At 40.9% G+C, this 25,371-nt stretch overlaps 1 protein-coding gene across 1 annotated transcript in view; it reads right to left on the bottom strand.

Annotated features, from left to right (window-relative positions):
- Positions 1–4,023: 4,023 nt before the first annotated feature.
- EFCAB14 (EF-hand calcium binding domain 14) overlaps positions 4,024–25,371 on the bottom strand; it is a 30,743-nt gene continuing 9,395 nt past the window's right edge. Inside the window, exons 4-11 of the mRNA XM_063139285.1 lie at positions 22,519–22,617; positions 20,588–20,698; positions 19,799–19,900; positions 13,248–13,439; positions 11,362–11,442; positions 8,704–8,812; positions 7,292–7,423; positions 4,024–6,566 (exon numbers count right to left, since the gene is read on the bottom strand). Of these exons, the coding sequence (XP_062995355.1) occupies positions 6,391–6,566; positions 7,292–7,423; positions 8,704–8,812; positions 11,362–11,442; positions 13,248–13,439; positions 19,799–19,900; positions 20,588–20,698; positions 22,519–22,617 (1,002 nt within the window). The 3' untranslated portion in view covers positions 4,024–6,390. The remainder of the gene's footprint in view (positions 6,567–7,291; positions 7,424–8,703; positions 8,813–11,361; positions 11,443–13,247; positions 13,440–19,798; positions 19,901–20,587; positions 20,699–22,518; positions 22,618–25,371) is intronic.

Genomic DNA, 25,371 nt, shown 5'->3' with positions numbered 1-25,371 from the left:
TTGTTGACTTTCTTTACCCTTATACAATTCCTGATAGAATTCCTGAAAATTTTTTATTTTAGCTTTCATTGCATGACAATAATTCCCTCGGCTATCTTTCAACGTTTCTATCCCATTCCTCCCTTTTTCTTTTTGTGTGAGCTTGGCAAGCAACCTCGAGTTCTTATCACTGTTTTCAAAATATTCCCTTTTCATATACATTAAATTCTTTTGAATCTCTTCTATATTTAAATTTTCTAATTGTTTCTTCTTAGCTTGTATTTCCACTAATTTATATTTATCTTTAACTCGCCAATATCTTTCCTCCAAGTTTTTAATTTCTATCTCTAACTTTTCCTGTTCTGCACGTTGTTGTCTTTTTAAACTACATGTTTCTCTAATACAGATTCCTCTTGCTACAGCCTTCATGGTGTCCCAAATGACTGACCCAGCTGTTCCTCCTTTTTCATTAATTTCCCATGACTCCGACAGTTCCTTCCGAATTTTATCTACTATTTTATTATATTTCAATATCTTTGTATTCAGCTTCCATCTATATGCCTCTTTATAATCTTTCTTAACTGTAAATTCTAGACTTAACAAGGCATGATCAGTTACTTTTATTACCCCCATTTCCATTTTACAAATCCTCGTTGCAAAATCTTTTGAAACAAATATATAATCTATCCTGGAGTATGTATGATGAACTGGGGAAAAGTATGAAAATCCAGGCCTATTCCCGTTAAGTAAACGCCACGAATCTAAATAATCATTTTCTTTTACTAATTTATTCAATATAGTCATATTGTTCCTCTTTTCAGCATTAGTGGGATTTGACCTGTCCCGTTTATTATCCATAACCATATTAAAATCCCCAGCTAATATAGCATACCCCTCCTTAAATTCTTCTATTTCTTTAAACAACTTTATAAAAAACTCTCTATGCCTCTCATTTGGGGCATAAACATTAATCAAAGTATAGACCTTTCCCTCAATTTTACCTTTTAACATAAGATATCTGCCCTTATCATCCTTTTTTACTTCTTCTAATATAAACCCACTTTTTTTTGAAATCAAAGTGGCCACTCCATTTTTTTTCGATGTCCCTAATGACTTTTCATAATAGGCTAACCACTTTAATTTTATCATATTCGAATTCTCGGAGCCTTGGTGTGTCTCTTGGACCATTATAATATCTGATCCCTCTTTATTAAGCATTTGTTCTATTCTCTTCCTTTTCACGACTGCCCCCAAACCTTTAACATTGAGTGTTGATACCTTTATCTTTTTATCCATAATCACCCTTTTGAAATCTCTTCCGATCCCTTGTGCTCAGCAGTTCAAACTTGCTTACATAAAAAAACAAACTCCATACATAAAACCCCCACCCTCCTACCCCCATCCCTCCTCTCCTACCTTCCCCCCTCCCCACCCCCCCACTCTAATCCCCCCCCATATCCCCGTGAGTCTAGTACTCCAGCCATCTACTTTAAAGGGGGGGGGGGAGGCAGTGCTGCGCCTGGCCGGCAGGTTTCTATATATGGAATGGGCTTTCTGTGACTGGCCTTGAGCCGACTCCACAACAATAGAGTTAGGTTTTGGGTGCTGGGATAAAAATCCTGCATCCCCATCCTGAACTCGATAGAGGGTTTCTAACCTCCTTGACGTAGCTTGTGTCACGGCCGGTGTCTTCCATGATAGCTGCGCTGTTTGTTTTAGAGCAGGAGGAAGAGGAATGGCAATTGTCGAATTAGTTTTGGCATGGAAAACATCATAAATTGGGTCATCCACAGGCTCGTCTGCTTGCTGAATGTCCAGTCCAAGTGCTTGGGCCATCCTGAGCATGTGATCGGAAAATCTGACCATGTCGTCCGAAGGTGATGAAGGGTCCTGGTCATGAACAGCATCGTCTGGCGACGGTATCGATGGCGCATGCAACATTACCGAGTCGGAGTCGGAAGGATAGTTATCCTCAGGTGAGGATAAAGTAACCACTTGCAGCTGGTGTTGTTCCTGTTGCATCGGTACCGTGGCAGTGGCAACTGCCGGTACCGAAGAATGGCTATGGCGCCGATGAACCGACAACGGAGAATCTGATGAACTGATGGTGGCGCTAGCGGCAACTCGCAGATCCTCGATGTTGGCGGAGGCTGAGCAGAATACTCTTCCGGAGGATATTGGTAGCCTTGATCACCATGAAAATATCTTTGTGGACGATATCGATCCCAATCATAATACCCCTGTCTAGGATGGGGGTCAGAATACTCGGAAGCCCTGTCCCAATCGCGCCTCGGCGTACGTCTCGGCGATGGTAAAGGCATAATTTCATGAGCCTCTTGAGGCCTTACAGGCTCTCGAACTGAGGCTGCTGAAGCCGAGTCACGTAGCTCACCCTCCGATAAGCTGGGAGGAAGTGTCGGTAGCGTGGTTATCGGTACCGACTGAGATCTCGGCGTCGAGAGATGTCTCGGTACCGAGACGGTCGGTACGGCAGGAGTTGCCTGCCTCCGGGGCGGCTCAGACGGTCGGGAAGACCCATGAGAAGGTTTTCCCACGTCTTTCTTCTTCTTCTTTTTCTTCTCTACTTCTGAGGAAGATTTTGGAGTCCTGGCCTTTTTTGAGATCTTTTTGGCCGCAGAACTTGCCAATGACCGGCCAGGCGTTAGGGGTATCTGTGCTCTATCAGTCGCTCTGGCTTGCTCGCACGCTTCTGTGCTACGGTCAGTAACGGACTTATGTGATGCCGTTTTATCCATCTTTGGTGTTTCTGTAGCCGAGGGCTTTTTCCCACAGGATAGCGCGAAGGCGATCAGCTCTGTTTTTCCTAGTTTGTTTGGTGAACGACATACAATGATGGCAGGCTTCTACTTTATGTCCTTCGCCCAAACAAAGGACACACAGGGAGTGTCCGTCCATAGGAGGAAGCTTAGCTCCACACTTTACACACTTATGGAACGGGGCCTTCACTGCCATGCGGCTCAGGCACCCGCGACCGTAGTCACTGAGGAGAAAAGTTTGTAACAAGAATTTTATATATAGAGATAGATAGATAAAAGAGAGAAGAGGATTATGAAAAGAGAAGGAACAAAGAAGATTGAACAGCTAAAGAATTATAAGAGAATTTAAGAGAAAATGCTAGAGGTTCGGTTTTACAGTCTAGGCACAATGGTGGACGACAAAGAACTGGGGTAAGGGCGGGAACCCCATGGACATGCGCGGTAGCGAGGGGGAGGGGTTCCCGCCAAAAACGTTCCACTTAGCTATAGTAGGTTCCGGTTCGGTCTCTGCGCAGGCGCAAAGCCCATATGTGTGATGCATAGAGACCACGATGAAGAACCATATTATTCAACCAGCCCATAACATTCCTTACAACTCCCTTGCTTCTCTGGTATATGAACTGGGTAAGGTAAATCTCCATAGGGGATATGCTTTGATGTGGAATGGTTTTAAAACTTGGGCTGTCCACCACCTTGGATTCAAATCCAGATCCCGAACGAAGCAGCCGCTGTAGTTTGAACATTAGATCAAGAATACAACAGAGCTGCCAGCTTAGTTAAAAAATAGCGGCTCTTATCAAGGATGGGTAGTGGCTTAGTGGGTTCAGGGAGGCGAGTGGAAAGTCTGATGGATTCTCAATCAACCTCATGCCTGAGAACCCCCAACCTATGACCTGTTTTGGATGTCTGGATCTTTCTTCAGATTCAAAGCGGATCAGACCCAAATTAGCCTCCGAAGCAGGTCGGGGGTCCCTTCAAAGCCCTATTTAAAACAAGTGTTTACTCTCCATAAGAACCGAGATGGTTACATGTTACGACTATTTAGTAGCTGTGCTTCTAAATTAATCATGAGGCATCGCAATTTTTAATGAGATTCTGTATTATGGAAGAAATAGATCTCAAAAGTGCTCTGAGATATTAGCTTAATAAGTAGGATTAGAAATGAGCTCCCTTCCATATTAACTAATATTGCAAGCCAACCTTCCAAAAATATCTTTTAATATTTTGGCATACATTCATATTACACAGGTACAAATACTAGAATAGTTATTTTTATTGCTTTATTTGGTCAACAGTTTGATAAAGAAAGCATATAAAAGTGTTTGATGCTTATCTGAAAGAACAGTTCAGTAATCTTGAAATATGTTGTTTTTCAACTTTATTGGGCAAAGATAACATACCCAGGTCAGGAAAGTAGTAACAACAACTAGGCAATCCATGATAGGAATTTGGTTTTTCAGGACTCTTCATCACCCACCATCATCATATTTTTGGAGGATCCTATCCACTCCGGAGTAACACTCCACATTATATCAGATCTCCTGGTACCCTAGTTGTCCCAAGACACCCATGATCAAATGACCAAAAATTCTGCATTTTTTTTGTGGGCAATGTTATTTGCTGAGAACTTAATCTATAAAACTAAAAGCTCTGAGAAGGCTAACACCTTTACCAAAAAAGTTATAGAAAGCTTTGGATGTCACTTCAAATTTAGATTTACAATATTTATAGCATTTTATTAGAACTTGCTGGGATTTGTTCTATAGTCAGTATCTAGAGAACAAGCAGCTTTACTTGCCATTTGTCTTACTCTTCATCCGCCCTGCCTGCTTTTCCCAGTGGCAAAACCACACAGTAGCTTAAAACGTCAAGAACTCCAAATTTACAACAGCAAAGGAGCTGTATAAAGTGCCAAGCCACACATTGTATTCAATGTGTTTTTACATTTGACATGCATGTATTTTTAAAAACAGTAACTGTGGGCACCCCAATCTTCAGTGTAGGGGAACACAGTGCAGTTGGGTGGAGATTGCCCCATTCTCCCATGCCATTGTTCCAATGAAAATCCCCCCTCCCCGCTTGGGATTTCCATTGGGACCACAGCACAGGGGGAATGTGTTAACCTCCCTCCCTGCAACCGCACAGTTTCTGCATGGAGAATGGGTTTAAAAAATAGTTTTAACTCACCTATGGCATGGGGAAAGGATTAACCATCCCTCCACCAATGCCACAGTCCCAACTGGATCAGGGCCATTATAGGGATATGACTATTATTTCTTTTCTTTAAAAAAAAATCACACCACTGTGCAAATCTGAACAAGTAACACATAATTTGGCCTGTCACCCCATCCTGCTACTGAAACAAAGATACACTAAAATAACCATTAATATAGGGAGTGTTTTTAAAACAACTTTTAATCCTATGAGAGTGTAATAAGGTGAAGAAGATTAATTCAATTAAGTGACAGCCAAAATAAGGAGAAAAGCCTACAGTGAATACTTAGCTTACATTGCAGTGTATCTAGTAATTGCCCTTGTCTATAAAATTATAATACCAAACAGAATCTGCATTAAATTTAAAAACAGAAGAAAATAATTATTCCAACATTCTGGTATTCAGTGCATTAAAAGAAATCCAAGTTTGTTTTATCACAACTTTTAAGAATGGAAGTCTTCTTTAGAGTCTGGCATAAGTATTTAGGTCTTGAATATCTACAAGCTATCCACAGATTCCCAGACAACTCTGGGAAGAGCATATCCTGAAAGTATAATTCATAGTAGAAATGTACATCTTCTCAGCCTCCAACCTTCACATGATGCTGATTTGGATGTTTACTACCTTCACTGCCAAGACCAAAATGTGTGTAATTGATCCTATTTTAAATATTTACAAGCAGAAGACTCCCATCCGTAAAGACAAATTTTAATGTTTTTATTCTAAAGTGCAGCTAATTTAAGGCAAATTTGAAATATAAAATACATGTCTGTCAATATATACACACATATTCTAATTTGAAGACAAGAGCTTCCCTTATAAGGGAAATAAAAACTTTGAGCTAAAATTCTTAGTGTAGTTTAAGGTGCAATTACCCTATAGTTCACACAGTTATTCAATTCAATGGCAGGATGTCATCCTCTGACCCTGATGCAGAAAAAATTAGATCCACCTATGTCAATGCCAACAGCTGATGTGCCCCACTTGTGTCAACAATACTTAGGTATGACTAATGATCTCTGGATTAAAGCCTCAGAACTGAAAATCTTTCAGGAGTCAAATCTCTTAAATCAGGAGCAGGCAGAAGGTAGATCTCTAGACGTTTTGGACTTCAATTCCCAGAAGCCCCTGGCAGGATGTCCGACGGTCAGGAGTGCTGGAAGTTAACGTCTCAAACATCTGGAGATCTACTTTCTGCCCATCCCTGTCTTAAGTTACAAATAACAATATAAAACTTTTCAATATTTTCCAAAAAACACAAATTTAAAAGATATCAACATGTACACTAAGTTAGCTGCAAAGATTAGTATATCACTGGGAAAAGTGCTAGATGTAGCTTTCACTTATTAAGGTTGGTTGTTTTTATTTTTTTGTAGTAGCTACTGTAGTCCTTCAATACTGTTTTTATAAGTAGAGGTATCATATACCCAAAGCTACTCTCAGTTCTGGCAGGGAATACATTTCATCCCCATCTGCATCAAATTCTTTAAAGCTTTGTGAATCATGCACTGTAGACCCAACCAGATTTTGCAAGTCTTCATATGATAGCTTGCCATCAGTGCCTTCGCTGGTAGTCCTGAATAAATCCTGAAGGTCTGCAAGAAAGAAAAACAGCTTTAGAAAGCAAGAAGCATTTCCTTCCTGATTTTTAGCATTTCATCCACAACAGCATAGCAGACACACAACACACACTCTAGGACCTGCAATATACATTTTAGTAGATATGGACCAGTTCAGACATAGCAATCTGTTTGAACTGGCCCAAAGACAATAATAATCTGTGCACATTAAATGAACAAAAACAGTATTATAAATTTGGGGATATTTATTGCTAAATGTCAATAAAACATATCCCAACAGACTGAACCCGTTACCACTGATTATTTGCTTCAAAGTATGTACTGTATACTGTATTTTTGCCAAATAAATCCACTTTATTACTTTTACAAAGATTCACCATGTTCAGAATCTTAGCAGACACAACATTTGCAGAGGCATGAATTAAAAAAAGTGTAAACAGCTACTGCTGGATGGGTGCTGATCAGGAGTGGGTCAGGGGGTTAACTCTCTCTGCCTGTGCCACATTTCAGATGAGAACTGCACAACTACAAGTGTCATGTGCATTTCAGTGTTCATTCCCATTGTAAATTTGTCCTTCCAAACATCACTTGCTGGATTCTTAAGTTTGTAAATCCAGGTCTTTGCAGAACAGCTGACACCTATTAACACAGCTGTGTTAAGTTCCGAACTGGTTGAACTGTTATTTCTGTTACATTAGGAAAAATGTTTATACATCTCCAGCAAAACCAAATGGAATTACCTTCTATATTGGATATTCCAGGTAAGAACAAGCCTCTTGGATGTCTACTTCCCTCAAAACTGTTGCCAATTGATCTTGAAGAAAGTCTTGGAAGTTTTGTAGGCTTCAATGTGGTGCTCTGGAGTTTTCCAGCTGTTAAATAATTTTATAGTAGTTATAACTTTTGCTACTGTTAGTACTAAAATGGCTGGAAAATGTATGCCTCAAAGGGGACTGCATTTAGATGGTATGCAGGATCCTTTCTATAGAGCAACAAGCCAGAGATCTCATTAATGGGCAACTGTGTGCATGTGTGTTTTAATACTTTCATATATAGTATCTCCCAATAATTTTGTGGTCATTCCCTTTTTGAGTACAGAGAAGTAAAGGTCTCATTTTTCTGTACTTGCTGAAAAGCTCAGTTCATGCGTATCCCTCTTTAAACAATGTAGTATGCTATCTATGCCAGAGTACAACCTCTAATTTATATATATATACCCCTGACAATTAATTGGTGGCTTAAAAGAAACAAAAGCTGCCAATTGTTTTTTTTCCATCAGATGAATAAACATGCAAAAATCAATTTCAAATTGTTTATATTCCAACATTGGGCTACTTGTCAATTTTCATTTGAACAGCTTTGACATTCAAATAAGCCAATGCTCCCCAACCTGGTACCCTGAAGATGTTTGGAATACATATTCCAGGATTCCTGATCATTTGCCATGTGTGTAGGGCTAGTGGGAGTTGAAATCCAAAGCACCTGGAGGGCACCAGATTATTTGAATATTCAAAGCTGTTCAAATGAAAATTGACATATGGCCCATAAAAACAATGGCCCATAAAAACAAAAATATAAACAATTTGGAACAGATTTTTGCACGTTGAAATCACTCTCTAATAATCAAGTCCTGTCCTTCTTAAGTATGCATTCATGTTTTCAGGCTCCTTGATTGTTATGTCTCTCCCTGAAGGATGAATCCTAAAAGCTTATGTCAAAGCTCTAACCTAAAGACCAGCTGCCAAACATATTCTCATGCCTTCTGGCAACACATTTGCCAAAAAAGGAGCAATTATAGTGTAAACAAATTCAGTGTCAGATTAATAGGTAAAAAGTAATCTAGCAGAAGTGAAAGTATCATAGGGCAGAATCCAATGCTGTTGCTCTTCTTACACAATTGATGTAGCACTAATAAAATTATTATTATTATTATTATTATTATTATTATTATCATTATTATTATTATTATTATTTCTTACCCGCCTCTCCCTTTGCAATGGGCTTCTCAGAAACATGCCCCCCCCCCATCATGCCAGCTTACACTACTGGCATAGCACTAGAGATCCCTTATGCTAGTGCTGCTGGTAGTGTTAGATACTGCCTATGGTAATCTAGTATAGCATGTGAATCTACAGTTATATGGAATACTCACCTTTCTTCAGTGCTTCAGATCGGTCATTTTCTGGCTTACTTGACAAAGCATTGATCAGTTGCAGCTTCTCTCTTAGTTTGGATACCTGAGACTCTCCATTTTCTATTTTCTGTGTAACACCAACAGAAAAAAGACACTAAAGAAACCCTGCTTCTTTCATTCTAAGTTGTAGTGACAAACTCTTAAGATACTAAATTTCAAAATTCAGAACTTTGAATTAGATAGAATCATCATATCTCCCAGATATTATTCATTTAATTTTTCTTGTTGTGTGGGAATACTGTGATTACTAAGTCTCTGGCTTATTATAGTGGATACAAGATTAAACTATACGAAACGGAGATCTCTCCAAAAGGCTGAAGATGCAAGTGTCAACACCACTACGACTTAAGATTTCTTTTAACCCATTATGAGAAGATACTATTGTTTCAGGTACCTACTCACAATAGGCTGCATGAAAGTTATTATCTGCAGTACTTTGATACACGGACAACAAAGGTCCGCATAATTAAAGCAATGGTATTCCCCATAGTAACCTATGGCTGTGAGAGCTGGACCATAAGGAAGGCTGAGTGAAGGAAGATAGATGCTTTTGAACTGTGGTGTTGGAGGAAAATTCTGAGAGTGCCTTGGACTGCAAGAAGATCAAACCAGTCCATACTCCAGGAAATAAAGCCAGACTGCTCACTTGAGGGAATGGTATTAAAGGCAAAACTGAAGTACTTTGGCCACATAATGAGAAGAAAGGACACCCTGGAGAAGATGCTGATGCTAGGGAAAGTGGAAGGCAAAAGGAAGAGGGGCCGACCAAGGGCAAGATGGATGGATGATATTCTGGAGGTGACAGACTTGACCTTGGGGGAGCTAGGGGTGGCAACGGCTGACAGAAAGCTTTGGCATGGGCTGGTCCACGAAGTCACAAAGAGTCGGAAGCGACTGAACAAATAAACAACAAACAACTTTGATATTACCGATGTCATGTCTCTGGGCTAAACTGATCAGTCCATAAGTAGGGATGGAAGGTGGGTATGAAGCCACCTCTGCAGCTGCAGCACAGGTAATTATGTGAATGATGGGTGTATCCATAGCACACACAAGGGTGGAGGGAGAAGCGATGGTGCCTTCTTTTCTCACACACCCCTACCTTTCATACTGAGGGACATTTATTAGTTGTACTGAATTGCTATTCGAACAACTTAGGTGTGTAGGTACTTCAAACAAAAGTATCTTCTCATGATGGGTTAAAGGAAATATAAGTTCTTTGACCAGCCTATGTTGTTGTGTACTGCACATTACATGGAACAAATACCCTCTCACTCTGATTAAATGCCATATGGTGCAAAGGATATTAGTAACAGAATAAAACAAAATAAAAGTATTGTGGCATATTGAAGTTTAACAGATTCATTGTAGCATACGTTTCCACGGATTGGAGCCATCTCAACAATTGGAAGATCATATTTACCAATTAAGAACACCACTTATCTATTAGCCTTTAATATGATAAAAGACTGTTTTTCTACAACAGACAAATATGGGTAAAACAAAGCAACCATTTATTTCCCTTGCCAATTAAGTGATTCTATAATAACATCTAAGCAAGAACATATTCAAATAGGGGCAGTTTTTTTTTAATGTACTATTTGTTGCACTGATAGAGAATTGTGAAAAATAAGGTACTGGTTACTCTAATCAACTCCATTCCTATAGGATCTAGTTAGGTGCATTTTAAACTGTCATTGCCTTTTATTAAAAATGTGTATACACTGTCCTAATTTTATTTATTTAAAACATTTCTTGGCCACCTTTCAGGGCAGAAGCCCTCCCAAGGCATCTTAGAGCAATGGAATATATAAAAGCAATAAAAACATAAACACAGTAAAATGGCAATAAAAAACAATAAAACCAGCAACAACAATAAAGGCAAGGATACCCTTAACAAATCCTTATCAGTTAGGAATTTTTTTCTCTCGACTGCCTCATGTATCTTGTTCCCAACAGCAAGCTAGTGGGATTTCCAGTACATGTAGCTATTCTGAGAAGTTGTATACTGAAGAGTTTATATTCTATAGGAATGTGAATCCCAACTGGGGAGGCCTTTCTCTCAGTCCCACCAACATCCCAGGCACACCTGATGGGTACACAGAAGAGGGCCTTCTCGGGGGCTGCTCCAAGGCTCCAGAACTCCCTTCCCAGGGAGGCTAGGCTGGCTCCCTCTGTGCTACAGTTTCGGAGGCAGGCAAATTTTTTTTTGTTTCAGCAGGCTTTTGGAACTATTCTGGATCTGTGTTAATGTATTGGACCCCCCCCCCCTTTTTAACCTGTTATAGTTTTAAACATTTTTAACATGTTTTTAATTTTACTGTAGGTTTAATTCTATTTTAACTTTTGTAATTTATATTTATATGTTTTAATTGTACATCTTTTAATCTTGTAAACCGCCTTGAGTCCCAGCACTGGGGAAAAGGCGGGATATAAATATAACAACAACAACAACAGTTTTGTGTATCTCTCCAGTTGAGTTTGTTATTTTACCCCCTATTCTTTGAGGGTAAATTAAAAAATGTATGGCAGGCAGCAAAACACCCAAAACAATGCAGAACTTTTCAAGTACTTATTTATTTATTTTTTAAAAAAATCTGGTTTCCCTTGAATTACCTCCTTATTTTGTACTTTTTCAGCAGTAGTTCCATTCCTTTGTTCATTTTCTACATTTGCTGAGGTAGTTAAGTTACCCACCTGCAAGACACAGAACAGAGTGCAGGGCATGTATTTTTGCCATCTAAAATACTGTTTGCAGTTTCAAAGATAACATACATCAGAGAGAAACCCTAGACATTAATACACAGTTACATGTGAGTGAAATCTTAGAAATGGAGGCTGTGTTGTACTTAGAAAAAATCTAAGATGGAGTCTGTATTGCATTGTGAGAGAAATTAAAGATGGAGTTTTGTGTTGAATGGGATATCTCCTAGGAACAGTTTAAGTTCCATAGAAGAAGTGTGAGATATAGATGCAATAGACATGGTTACATAGCATGCATTCAGACATCCATATAGCCAAAATTCTATCCAGCATCAATATTTGAGATTTCTAATGCTCTAGATATTTAAATGATAGATATGTTAAACTATCATGCTCAAGACATGTCCTGTTTCTCTGTCCTTCTCCACAGATCTTTCATTCCAGTGTTTACATTTTTAGAAACTCCTTATCCTTTCATCTAGTAGGCAAACAAATTGCCAATTTGATAGCCAGTTCTACCAGCTCCTTGCCTTTAATTCCAACATGCCACAAATCTTGCAGAAAGTGCCCAGAAAGTAGTATCCAGCATAGAAAAGATGAAGTAGTATATTGCAGATGACTCAGTGCAAGTCTCTGGCTTCCTGTTAACTGGGTAAGATTTTTCTAGGTGCAGGGTTTCAATGTAGTGTCACACCAGAGATTGCTCAAAATTCCTCAGCAAACACTGTCTGAATCAGGTAAGAGCTTCCTTGCAATATAAGAATTTGCAAATATTATAGCCAGATGATCTTGCAGCTTACCTATCAGAATTGAACCATAATTTTCATGGATGTTAGAAGTCTTTCTGCCTTTATTGTTCAAGTTATCATGGCCCAGAAAAACTGCACTAGCTAATGAAAAATCCAAGACAAATGAGATCCACAGTGAAATAGGAAACATCACTGAAGTAACAATGGCTCAGTTCATACATCACGTTTCTCAACAGTAGTTTCAGAACTCCACTGCGGAGTTTTTACACCACCGTTGAGAAATGCGTTGTCTGGCAAGAAAACTCCACACAACGGTTGAGTTTTTAGGAGGTACTCCCCACACAACATATTCTAACTCCACTGTGAGCTACTGTGGAGAGTAAAATCCATCATGACATTTGATTGACAGATCCTTCACTCTCTCTCCTCCCCCAGTCCTCCTGATGATATCCCATCAGCCATTGCTGGAAAAAAAACCCATCCTGGCAGCTCTCCTAGAGGAGCACTTGCTCCTTTCGCCACTCTTGCCCGGGAACTCTGTAGCCAGTAGGAAAAGTCAACTTAGCGCAACATTAAACTCCAAGGAGCCCACCACACAACCCAACAGATGTAAAGGAACTCTCCTCTGCACAGCATGGATATTCCGTGTGGAGTGTTTTCTAAAATAAAACCTCCACTGTTGCATGGAGTTCTCCCACCAGACAACACATTTCTCAATGGTGGTGTAAAACCTTCACCGTGTAGTTCTAAAACCACCGTTGAGAAACATTGTTGTCTGAACTGAGCCAATATATCCAGTGACAGATCAAATTGTTGCAGATGTTCATTAACTGAACGCAAAGGTTGTGATAGAATAACTTCAGATAACAAGAGAATAGCTTCTTTATATATATTACTGTATAAAATTTCACATACCACAACAGATGCGGCTTGCAACATCTTTTTGTAACTGTGGCTTTTTCTTATGTCAGTTCAACCACTACCTAGAATGTACCAGACATACTTTACAAAGATTCATTTCTAAAACACCCACAATTGCTGGACACTTACCACACCGAGGGTCATGTTCACTCTCTTTTCCTGTTTATTCACAACCATCATATGATTTTCTAATGAAGTAACTCTCCAGCTTAGATTGCTGACTGTGGAATCCATACTGAAAAGTTTTAAATCATTCAGTTTCTGGTACAACATTAGTGTAGAGTTTACCTCCTCTATAGAGGTATGCAGATACTGGTTATCCTGTTTAACACACAAACAACTTAATTATATTATTCAACTATGGAAGTCTGAAACAGTAATAATGAAGAATAAGCAGCACAGATACTTAGTGCAACTATCTTTATTTTATTTATTTATACATTTGTATCCTGCCCTATTATCACTGGGATCTCAGGGCGGTATACAGATGAAATCAGAACAATTTAAACATAATTTACACAGTTAAAATGTATTAAATCAGTAATAAATTAAAACTGGTAGAAATTTTTAAAAGCAATAGAACAATTAAAATAAATTAAATCTATGTGTAACCATGGGGAACTTAGCCCTTGAAGGCTTGGATAAAAAGTAGGGATGTGCTCCGCTCCGATTAGGAGCGTAGAAGCAGTAGCGGATTGGCCTGCTCCGCCTTACCCAGAGGCGGAGTAGGAGCGGACCGCGGACCCCCTAGAAGCAAGGCGAAGAGAAGCGACCATTTTTCGGAGCTCCGAGTTCAGTCGGAGCGCTCCGGTCGCCATCTTGAAAACATTTCGCCATAGGATTGCATTGCGGCAAATAATCGCGCATAACTACGTTGTTTTTGAAGCTATCGTTCTGGAAATTCTTGTGCACAGAGAGTCGTGGATGGGGGTCATTTTGAGACCACTCTCACCTCTCTGCGTGCTGTGGTTCACGTGCAATATTTTTTTAAAAATCGGGTCAACCGCGGGGCTCAAACTGCGTTTCGGCTTTTCGCCCATAGGATTGCATTGAGGGAAAGAATCGGGGATAACTGGGGGGGGGTTTAAGCTATCGTTCTGAAAATTCTTGTGCACAGAGAGTCGTGGATGGGGGTCATTTTGAGACCACTCTCAACTTTCTGCGTGCTGTGGTTCACGTGCAATATTTTTTTAAAAATCGGGTCAACCGCAGGGCTCAAACGGCGTTTCGGCTTTTCGCCCATAGGATTGCATTGAGGGAAAGAATCGGGGATAACTGGGGGGGGGTTTAAGCTATCGTTCTGAAAATTCTTGTGCACAGAGAGTCGTGGATGGGGGTCATTTTGAGACCACTCTCAACTTTCTGCGTGCTGTGGTTCACGTGCAATATTTTTTTAAAAATCGGGGTTTGGGTTTTTTTTTTTTATTATTATTATTTTTTTGGAAGCGATGACAGGCACATTCAACTCCCAATCCTGATGAGAATTCATCTCCTCAGAAAGCATCCTCCTCCAATCCCAGCGTTGGAGGGGGGACTAAGGCAGACCCACCCTGAGAACTTTCTGTTTTGTGTCTCTTTGTGGGTTGGCGTTCGTGGAGGGAACACTTACTTAGCTAGTGCTCCTGCTTTGGAGATAGATTAATTTAATATAGGTTTAGTTTGGCGCGTGTGTGTGTTTGTTTGCTTCTTTCTGACTTGTAGCTTAGTTTGCCCTGTGTTTTCCCCTTACTTTGATTTAATATAAACTTTATTTTTGAATTTTGGAGTGTGTGGTTGGGTTGGTTGCCCCCCCCTTCCCTGTATTAAAGCCTGACTGTTCTGCTTTTGTGAAAGCTTTCTTTTGAAAGCATACACACACTTTTTGTCCCATTTCCCTACATTTATATTCTTAAACATATTTTATTATATTCTTTCACATAGTCCATTAGTATATATTCTCATACATATTATATTAGTATTCATATTTTGTTCTTCTTATAGTAGTGGTTGGTTCTTTTTCCCCCTCCCCTCTCTTAAATCCTGATTGTGTTTCCTTCTATCTTCTATATACCAAATATACCAAAAAAATTGGATTCTCTTTTTCTTCTCTGTGTAACTTCGACGGAGTGGGCTGCTTTTGTCAAGTTCAACAGGCAGCCACAGATTGAGCATTTTGGGGAAAGCATACGCACACCATTTCCCTATTCTTAAACATATTATTATTATATTCTTTGACATAGTCTTAGTAGTCTATTAGTATACATTCTCATACATATTAGTAGTAGTATTCATATTTTGTTCTTCTTATAGTAGTGGTTGTCCCATTTCTTGTCCCATTTCCCTACATTTATTAGTAATATTCTAAAACATATTATTATATTCTTGTAGATATTCTTAGTAGTATATTCTCATACATATTAGTAGTAGTATATTTTATTGTTCTTGTCCCATTTCCCTACATTTAAACATATTATATTCTTCTTATACATATTCTTAGTAGTACCTTATACATAGTATTAGTAGTATTAATATTTTGTTAGTCATCATGAAAAGAGAAAGCAGGCGTGCTGAAAGCAGCAAGGCTCAGTCTGCCAGCAGGGCTTCCTCTCCTCCTGTGAAACTCAAACGGGCAACTCCTTGGCTGACTGCTCCAAAACAGAAGCAGGACAAGCAGCAGGCAGAGCCACTCTCTTCTGCAACTTGTGCCCGGCGTTCTCTTTTTGAGGGTGGGAATGGGAAAAGTGCCCGTTTGCAAGAGGCACGTGGCAGCAGTGCCATTAGAGGAGGAGGAGTATCCCCAACTCCTTCATTCTCCTTTCAGCCCACGAGCCCGCTGATGGACCTAGACGAGGTCCTCAGCACAGTGGAGGGGGGGGAGGAGGAGGAGGCGGTGGGCCTCCAGGATGTGGGGGCTGAGGAGGAGCAGCAGCAGGCCGAGGCTCTCTCCCCAGTCTCATCCCACACCCCTGTTTCTGTGGCAACACCAGAGAGCTCAGGCGGGCAATTGGTGGTGTCACCACAGAAACGAAAGACAAGCATCGTGTGGGACCACTTTGAGTTGGGAGCGGATCCCCGCTTTGCTGTCTGTCGCCACTGCAAACTCAGCCTAAGCAGGGGTTCATCGACAGGGCATTATGGAACCAGCAGCATGAAGATGCATCTTCATAGGCAGCACCAGGCGATCTTGCTGGGGAAAGAGGCGGGCAAGGCGACTGGTTCCAGGGGAAAGCCGAAGGCTGCTGCTGGCACTGCCACTCTAAGCTCTCCATCTCCCATCCCCACAAGGGTTAGGCAGGCAACCCTGCAGGACATGGGGTGGGGGAAGTATTGACCCACAAGATGGCGTTTTCCAATGCCCACCCAGGGTGCTACTGTGTTGGGGCATCTGCCGGGACTGACTCCTCCCCAATACTAGATCTATGACATGTCACTCTGCCTGCCCCTCTGCTAGCCTGTCCTCCTCGGTGACCGACTCGCTGGGATGGTTTGCGTTTGCAATGCGTGACTAACTGCAATGCTGGCTTAGAAACCAGCCATCACTTCCTTGTGCCCCCAGAAATGCCCGCAGCCTGCCTGCCTGCCTGCCCGCCTCCCCCGGGGTGCTGCTGTGGTGGGGCATCTGCCAGGACTGACTCCTCGCCTACTCTGCCTGCCTCTCTGCCCGCCTGGTGCCTGGTTTGCTCCCAATCGTCCTCCTCTGTGCCCCTCAAGGCGTAACTGCTGGCTTAGAAAGAAAGAACCAGCCATCTTTGCCTCACTTTGCGCCCACTTATGGGTTGGTTTGCTATGCGTTAGTGCTCAAGCCATCCTTGCGGCACTACAATGCATGCTGCCTGCCTGCTTTCCATTGATGGTGCTATATAAATAAATAATAATAATAATAATAATTCTCCCCTTCCCGCCTTGCAGCGATGGTGTATGTGTCTTGCTTTGACTAAGGGGAGAAGTCCTTCCTGCGCTCACTTAGACTTTATCAAATTCAATAATCCCTTTTTCAAATGTGCCAGAAGATTTAGGGTTATCTCGTGGCATGTTGGGATTGCCTTGGAACTGGCCCCATTGAGCTGTCTGCAATTGCAACTTTAAATCCCTGACATACTGGAGTGTTCAAATTTCAAAAGTTCCCCTAACATCAGGGGATGATGGGATTGCCTTGAAACTTGGTGTCCATGGGGACACATGGGTAAGCTGTCATGGGACCAAAGGATAGGTTTCTAACGTGCAAATTGACGTAGTTGTAGAATGGGACTTGATTTGGGGTGAGTTAAAAAGTTTAAGCCGCGCCAAAAATCAGGGGATGATGGGATTTGCTTGCAACTTGGCGTGCATGTGGACACATGGATAAGCTCTCCTGGTGCCGAGTTTGAGGTTTCTAACATGCAAATTGACGGAGCTATCCCAAGGGGTGTGAATGGGGTGCCCGATTTTCATAAATTCCCCAAAAATCAGGGGATGATGGGATTGCCTTGAAACTTGGCGTGCATGTGGACACGTGGATAAGCTATCATGGTGCTGAGTTTGAGGTTTCTAACGTGCAAATTGACGTAGTTGTAGAATGGGACAATTTGGGGTGAGTTAAGCCATGCCAAAAATCAGGGGATGATGGGATTTGCTTGCAACTTGGCGTGCATGTGGACACATGGATAAGCTCTCCTGGTGCCGAGTTTGAGGTTTCTAACATGCAAATTGACGGAGCTATCCCAAGGGGTGTGAATGGGGTGCCCGATTTTCATAAATTCCCCAAAAATCAGGGGATGATGGGATTGCCTTGAAACTTGGCGTGCATGTGGACACGTGGATAAGCTATCATGGTGCTGAGTTTGAGGTTTCTAACGTGCAAATTGACGGAGCTATCTAAAGGGGTGTGAATTAGGGTTATGGGAGGTGCGTTAGAGGGTAGAGCCGCGCCAAAAATCAGGGGATGATGGGATTTGCTTGCAACTTGGCGTGCATGTGGACACATGGATAAGCTGCCCTGGTGCCGAGTTTGAGGTTTGTAACATGCAAATTGACGGAGCTATCCCAAGGGGTGTGAATGGGGTGCCCGATTTTCAAAAATTCGCCAAAAATCAGGGGATGATGGGATTGCCTTGAAACTTGGCGTGTGTGTGTATACGCCCATGAGGTGTCATGGTGCCAAACGTGAGGTTTCTAACTTCAACGGAAAAAAAGTTGTTTACTTTTTTAGCTTTCAATGCAAGCCTATGGGGGGGCAAAAACGGAGCTCCGGATCCGATCCGGAGCTCCGGGCGGAGCGGAGCGGAAGTGGGCGGAGCGGGGGCGGGGCGGAGCGACCCGCTCCGAAAAATGGCGGATCTGCAAGTGAAGCGGAGCGGGGGGTCCGTGCACACCCCTAATAAAAAGCCATGTTTTAACTTGGCGCTGAAATGAAGCCAGTGTTGGTACCAGTCAGGCCTCCAGGGGGAGTGTATTCGACAAGCGGGGTGCCACAACAGAGAAAGCCCTCTCCCACGCCCCACCATAACGTATGTCTCAAGTTAATGGGACGTAGAGGAGGGCTCATCCAACAGATCTCAAATCTTGGGCAGGCATATATAAGGAGAGGCACTCCCTCAAGTACCGAGGGTCCAAGCCGTTTAGGGCTTTGAATTCTAGATACATTTCACCACCTTGATGGTTTTATTCAGAATTAAATTCCTGAGTTCAACAAGGCATATCCCCATGTATCATGAGACTGCCACCTAAGTAATATTTAGAACTGCCTGACTTCTTAAAGAAGGTATATGTTACTTCTTTGATACTTGAAAGTGAGGTTTCAGCAATTACACTATTCCAGTTCACACATCCTAACAACCCATGCTTAACAACCCATGAGTTCAAACTCTGGATTGTTCATCCGCCAACAATCCTGAGTTCCAGGTTCAGATGTCATGATAAACAGCCCAGGGACAAAGCATCCCTTGGTTATTTATCACAGTGAGAGCAGGTGGGTGGTGGGAACTAGCATGCACATTCCGATTCATCTTCTCCAGAACCAATGGTTGGTTAACCATGGGATGTGGCAATGTGTGAACTGGGTCATTCTTTCAAAAGCAGGTGGGCAATAATCACAGGCAAACCTCATGCACAGCACTTACATTGCAGGCCACCTTCAGAAAAATGCCCATGCAAGCAAATTATTAGATGGTTTGTACTCCATTATATTTTTATGGATTGGATTTTATTGCTACTTCTGTGCTGCCCTGGGAATTTTTTTTTTTTTGAAGTGTGGCATAGACATTTAATAATAAATAAATTGCACATATCTATGTGTCAAAGCAGTTTGACAAGCATGTGTGGCAATTTACTACTCTCAGATATATTATTACTCAACCAGGCTATACATCATGCTAAGAAGCCAGGCAACTTTTTCAAGAACTGCCATATACTCGGCTCTTTTAACTTTAAAAACTTGTTTCAAGAAATTGCATGTATCCTTATCTACATTTCAGAGGGATGCCTGACTCTCCTTCGGCTTGCTACTGCGTCTACTCTGACAATACAAGTTGAATTCATAAAAAGCAGTAGCTTGAAGCTAAATTAAGAAGCAAGACACCACAGAACTCTCTGCATTTATGCTTCAAATAGTAACATTAGCCAAGGACCACAAGACTGTAAAGTCTTCTTAGTTAGATACATTTTTTACAGAAACATATTGAAATGCTGATATGTGAAGCCTCTAACAAGCAAACAAGTAGCACCTGTTTACAACTATCCGTCAGATTCTTCTCACTGATTTGAGGAATCGGAGAGGAGGGAAAGGAAGGCAGTTGCTTTCCTCTAACATCTTCTACGTGTTCACTCTGACAAAAGAAGATAACATTTATTTTTCAAACTAGTTAAGAATTAAGCATTCATAAAATACTAAAACTAGGAAGATATAGTCACAGAATTTGAGATACAAGTGACTTTGATTCTTCATGTCAGGTTATTTAAAGGCCTCAAATAAGTTAAAGCATAACAATGGAGTAATAGCTCAAAAGAAAGAAGAGCTGCCATGAGACACCGGAAGCACACGGTGCCCCTTCAGCATGTAATTATTCAAGATGTTCTTGTTACAATGAAGGTCAAATTTCCTTGTTTTGTCTGATTTTAGTACTAGAACTAAAAGCTTCCTCATATATAACAATGGGAAAGAGAGACAGGATTAGATAAAGCCCAAATGTCTGAACATACAACTGCCTAAAACTGAATATTAAGATTATTTTTACAAACACACATACTAACTGATATCTATACATTTTGTAATAGTACCTAAGAATTTGAAATAGTTCCCCAGACTTGGCAATGTTTGTACAAACGTTAAGGAGTTCTGAACTGTTTCTAGTTAAAAAATAATCTAGAAAGTATCAATTTTAATAAAACTCTCGATTCACATGGACTGAAATCAGGCCATCCTTATTTTTATATTGCACAGCAAATGTGCAATTCAGACTAGTCGGACTTCTTCCCACTCAATGTACTACTATTAAATCTATACTTGTCCTTACCATCTCACTTTGGATTGTTTCTATAGCTTTCTTATGTTCTTCAATTGCTGTCTGCATAGTTTCAACATCATGATGAACACTGGTTACAGTACTACCTATCGTAGCAACACTCTGAAAAAAAAATGGTAGTCATCTTGTAGAATTGTACACATCGGTAAATTAAAAACTTGAGAGTCAATTACATTAATTCAAAAGAATAGATGTGTTAATTTGCTATTGAAAAACACTAAATAGCACTGTGGCGACTTCAATTTATTGTGGAAAACCTGTACACAACAGTCTACTTTATCAGATGAGTTGTTAACCAGTGCTAGGTACTCGTATGAGATTTGAAGAATACAAAGACAGTCAGATCTGTAGAATGTAAGGCCCACAAGTTGGGACAGCTTCAAGTGGCAATTTTCCTCAATATATACCACTTCAGTGTAGGGAAACAGCACGTACACTACACTCACACAGTCATATAACAAGCCTACACATGAATTATTTTGCCACCCAACTAATTTTGGAAACCACAGCCAATTACATCTTCACTTTACATGCAATTGTGCAAGAGGAGATATGCTGAGGTAAACAGGTTTCCTACATGGAAGCAACATCTCGATGGCCACACAAGAAATAGGTATGCCAATGTAGGGGGGGAAATGCATCAGTAAGCATAGATGCTGAAAAGAGAAATTAACTCTGGTGCTTGATAAACGTATTAAAAACTATTTTATTCTTAAAATCCAAAAATGCTCTGCTCAACGTTTCGGACATATCGTCCTTTGTCAGGAGCTGGAAACAGTTGCTGTGCTAGCAGGAGCTATTGTGTCTCACTGGTTTTCTCACCCGCAGTTACGGTTTGGATTTTAAGAATAAAATAGTTTTTAATACGTTTATCAAGCACCAGAGTTGATTTCTCTTTTTAGCATCTACACACAAGAAATAGCCTTTAGTGAGACAAACTTCCCAGTGGCATCGGCCAACTAGGAAAATAAGTAGACATTTAGTAGACAGGATTATAAATCCTCATCATTGAATTTTGCTCCATTTCCTTCAATTCAATAAGAAATGCAGTTCCAAGAGAGTTACAGGCTGTAGATGTTGACAACAATTTTACCCCCCACAAAAAATAGCAAAAGGTTTTTTAACTGAGAAAGGAAAATATATGGAGGCTATTTTCTTGGAAACATTTCAGATAAGGTTTCAAGAAATAAAAATACAACTACTAAACTCCTAGGAACAGAGCTCCTCCACAGCAAGGGACTTGTGTGTTCAAAGTGGAATGAGAAGCTGTTTTCCAAGCAGACCAGCATAATGCCGCCTTGGTTGTAGTCCAACTTTCATTGTCATGTACCTTTATGTAATGAGGGGGAGAATTATATCAAATACAACAGACATGCCTACTTTTGCTACCACGTTCTGATATTGTGAAATGTGATTGTGGTCAATCGTGCTGGGCTTAATCTACATACTTCCCACAAGTGATTTCTTGCACTGGTGGAAGGCAACAGTTTTAAGGTCTATTCCTATTAAATTGGAAATAGAGAGTAGTATCCTTTTGTGCCTGTGCACAACTACTTCTAAAAAGGGGTTTTGTGCTTCTAAAAATAACCCCGGAAATTAGGAGAGCTCAAAGAATGGAGTTCCGATAACCTGGCCCAATCCAGAAATAGGCATTTAAACATTTTGGGGGTTATTTTTTAGAAGCACAAAAGCCCTCCTGCACAAGTGGTCACTCCCGCAAGTGCAATGGAACAGTGAGGTGGTGTGCCCCCATTGTATACTACTCAGAATTTCAATTGCTTATAAATTTCTCAACATATTTTGGCATAAGAATGGACAGGGTAAAAATGCTTTAATTGTTTTTTAAAAAAACCCACTTCAGTAGTATATAGCATAAAGAATTATAACTTTACATGATTAAAGGTACTAAATGTAATACATACTTTCTGAAGCTCTTCCACTGTAATAGGAAGATTAATCAAATCAGAAGCAGATTTAATGTTTGCTTTGAGATGATTTACTGCCAACATCAGCAAAGATATCTGAAAACAGAAAGGAAACAAGTGTTAACAGAAGGATGAGTTAGTTCTTTCTGTATCTCTCAGCAGAGATTTCAGATAACTAAACGTAAATGAGACCGCATCAAATAGTGAGCAGGCTCTAGAAGAGACACCAACAAAACATCTTTACTCTAACTTTTCCAAGTACATTTCTTCTTCTTGCAGTGTTCACACAGCTATGATAGTAACTTGCTCATAGTCTACTGCTACATCAGTAGTCAGGCATTATATTAATAAAATGCTACAGGTGAAGGCTGCCAATGCTTTTAAATTAAGGATCATTAACAACTCTACTACAGGGGAAATATGGAAACAGAGACATGTTTTCAAACCGTGGAAATGCACTAAAGAGGCAAAAATTCAACAAGGGTACTCCTCTTCCCATCATGCTGTATTTAGTGACACTGAACTTCTTAAAAATGTTGACAACCCTAAAGTGTTTAGTGCAAAGACGTTTCCATCTGACCTTTGCAAGAAGGGAACTATAAGCACCATCAGAAAGCTTTGCTAAAAGGGATATTCAAGGCATGCCATCTCAGAGACAAATCAATACAGTTGCTTAAACTACAATTTTTAGGCATGCAAGATGTAGTAGGCCTCTTCTGCACCAAAGAGAGTTGCCTCCCAATTTAACAGAAAAGCTGACAACTGAGTAGAGCTTCTTTGATATGTATGCTGCCATTAGCTCCCTTCCTTCAAATTGGCAAAAAAGTTATTTCAGTGGCCCTTCTCTGGGTGCCCCACTGAATGAGGTAAGGCAGGGAGCTACTAAAGAGATGGGCTTATCAGGGATTGCACCTTGGTTGTGGAATGCTGTCCCCAGAAAGGTTTGCCTGGTATCTAGATTTTAATTTTTTCAGTGCCTTTTTAGCCCTTCAATTTCAAACACTGTGTTAGTGAAACTTTAGATCTTTGTCCTGCTGTGGCTTTTACTCAGGTTTCATTCTACTTTAAACTTAGGTTTTTATGTTATGCTTTTGTTATTGAATTCTATAGTTTAAGTTTCGTTGTGTGAGCTGCCCAGAGAGCTTAGGCTGAATAAATAAAATGAAAAACGGCGTTTACTTCCAAATTGTACCAAAGCCAGGCAAAATTACTATGACTCTCTTAATTAAAGGAACAACCGACACAGATATTGTCCAACTTACATCATCCTCACAGTAAAGTCATTCATATATATATATATATATATCACACACACACACACACAAACACATACTGAGGCATAAGTTCCATTGGGTTCAATGGGGCCTTCTCCCAGGTAAGTGGGTTTGAGATATCAGTCTTTTAAAACTGTCATTCTACACTATAGATTCAATTTGAATTTGCCTATGCTTAAGCCATTCAGCCTCTACTGCCACAGAGGTAACACGCTGCTCTGCAAGCACCACCCTGGCCTTATGTGCAGCCCATGCTGCTACCAAACGTGCTTGTGTGACAGTGGCAAAACAACTGGTGGATTGCTGCTGAATTCTGGCGGCAAACCACAACAGTGCCCTAAAAAGCCAAAATTTAGCTTTAAAGCTTTGGTTTATTTGGTCTTTTTAGGACACTGCTAAAGTTTGCCACTGAAATTTGGTGGCAAACCACTTGATGCTGCCAAAATTTGGAGCCCCCCCCCCGAAACTGGCCTCCTGAGCCCCTGAAATTGCCCACTCATTCTATCAGAATGTAGCTTGTTAATTAATTGGACAGCACTATATCCTCAAAAAGCACCTTCACTGAAAATTTGCAAGAAGTAATTATCAATTGCTCTTTTAAATGCCAGACTCAATTCTGTTTCCTGACTCCTAGCTGAGCAGACGAAGCTGCCCCAGCTGGACTAGAAGATATATAAGGAAACAAGCTCCCAAAGCGCAAGAGATCAGAGCAAGTGAACAGGGAAAGCAAACAGGAGTTTGTCAGGGGGAGTGTAGTGGAAGAGGAGACCAAGGCAAAGAAGAGAAAGGCCTCCAGTAAATCCAGGAGACTGCCTCTTCATAGCCATTATGTGCTCCTGAAGGCTGTGATTGAAGGGGCATGTCCTGAGAGGTGCTGCTGGGCCTGAAGAGATGTGATCTGATTGCTCTCAGCAGCTGAGTGAGTGGGGAGCTTCATTCTGTTTCCTGACTCATAGCTGAGCAGAGCTGAGGAAGCTGCCCCAGTTGGACTAGAAGGTACATAAGGAAGTGAGCTCCCAGAGAGAGCGATCAGAGTAAGTGAACAGGGACAGCAAACAGAAGTTTGTCAGGGAGAGTTCAGCAGGGGAGGTCCCAAACAAAAAAAAAAGTTCTTGTAACGCACACCCATATAGTACAGGACTCTGTTGTTAACCTTCAGGGAAGACAGTGCAAAGCACAGGCTATTCCAGTACAGTCAGAAAGCAGAAACAAAAAGGGGCTATGGACGGAAAGGATTCTCCAGTGGTGGTGACTCACAAGGTACGTACAATGTTTGTGTTCCTGCCTGAGACCAACATGGCATACATGTGCAACAAATGCAAGCTGGTTGCACTATTGAAAGAAAAAGTGAGTGTACTTGAGTGACAAGTGTCCACCCTCCAAGGAATAAGAGAAGACAAAGAGTTCTTAGAATGGTGGAACTTCAACTTCAGAGAGAAGTACAGGAGGTGGAAGAGCAACAGCTCACAGGAAGTGAGGCAGGTGGCTACTAGGAGGAGGGCTTTCTCTGCTGTGGCACCCCGGCTGTGGAACGAGCTCCCCAGAGAGGTTCGCTTGGCGCCTACATTGTTTTCCT

Source organism: Elgaria multicarinata, chromosome 1 (assembly GCF_023053635.1).
Source record: "Elgaria multicarinata webbii isolate HBS135686 ecotype San Diego chromosome 1, rElgMul1.1.pri, whole genome shotgun sequence".
NCBI lineage: Eukaryota > Metazoa > Chordata > Lepidosauria > Squamata > Anguidae > Elgaria > Elgaria multicarinata.
This window is presented reverse-complemented; position numbering and strand designations above follow the sequence as displayed.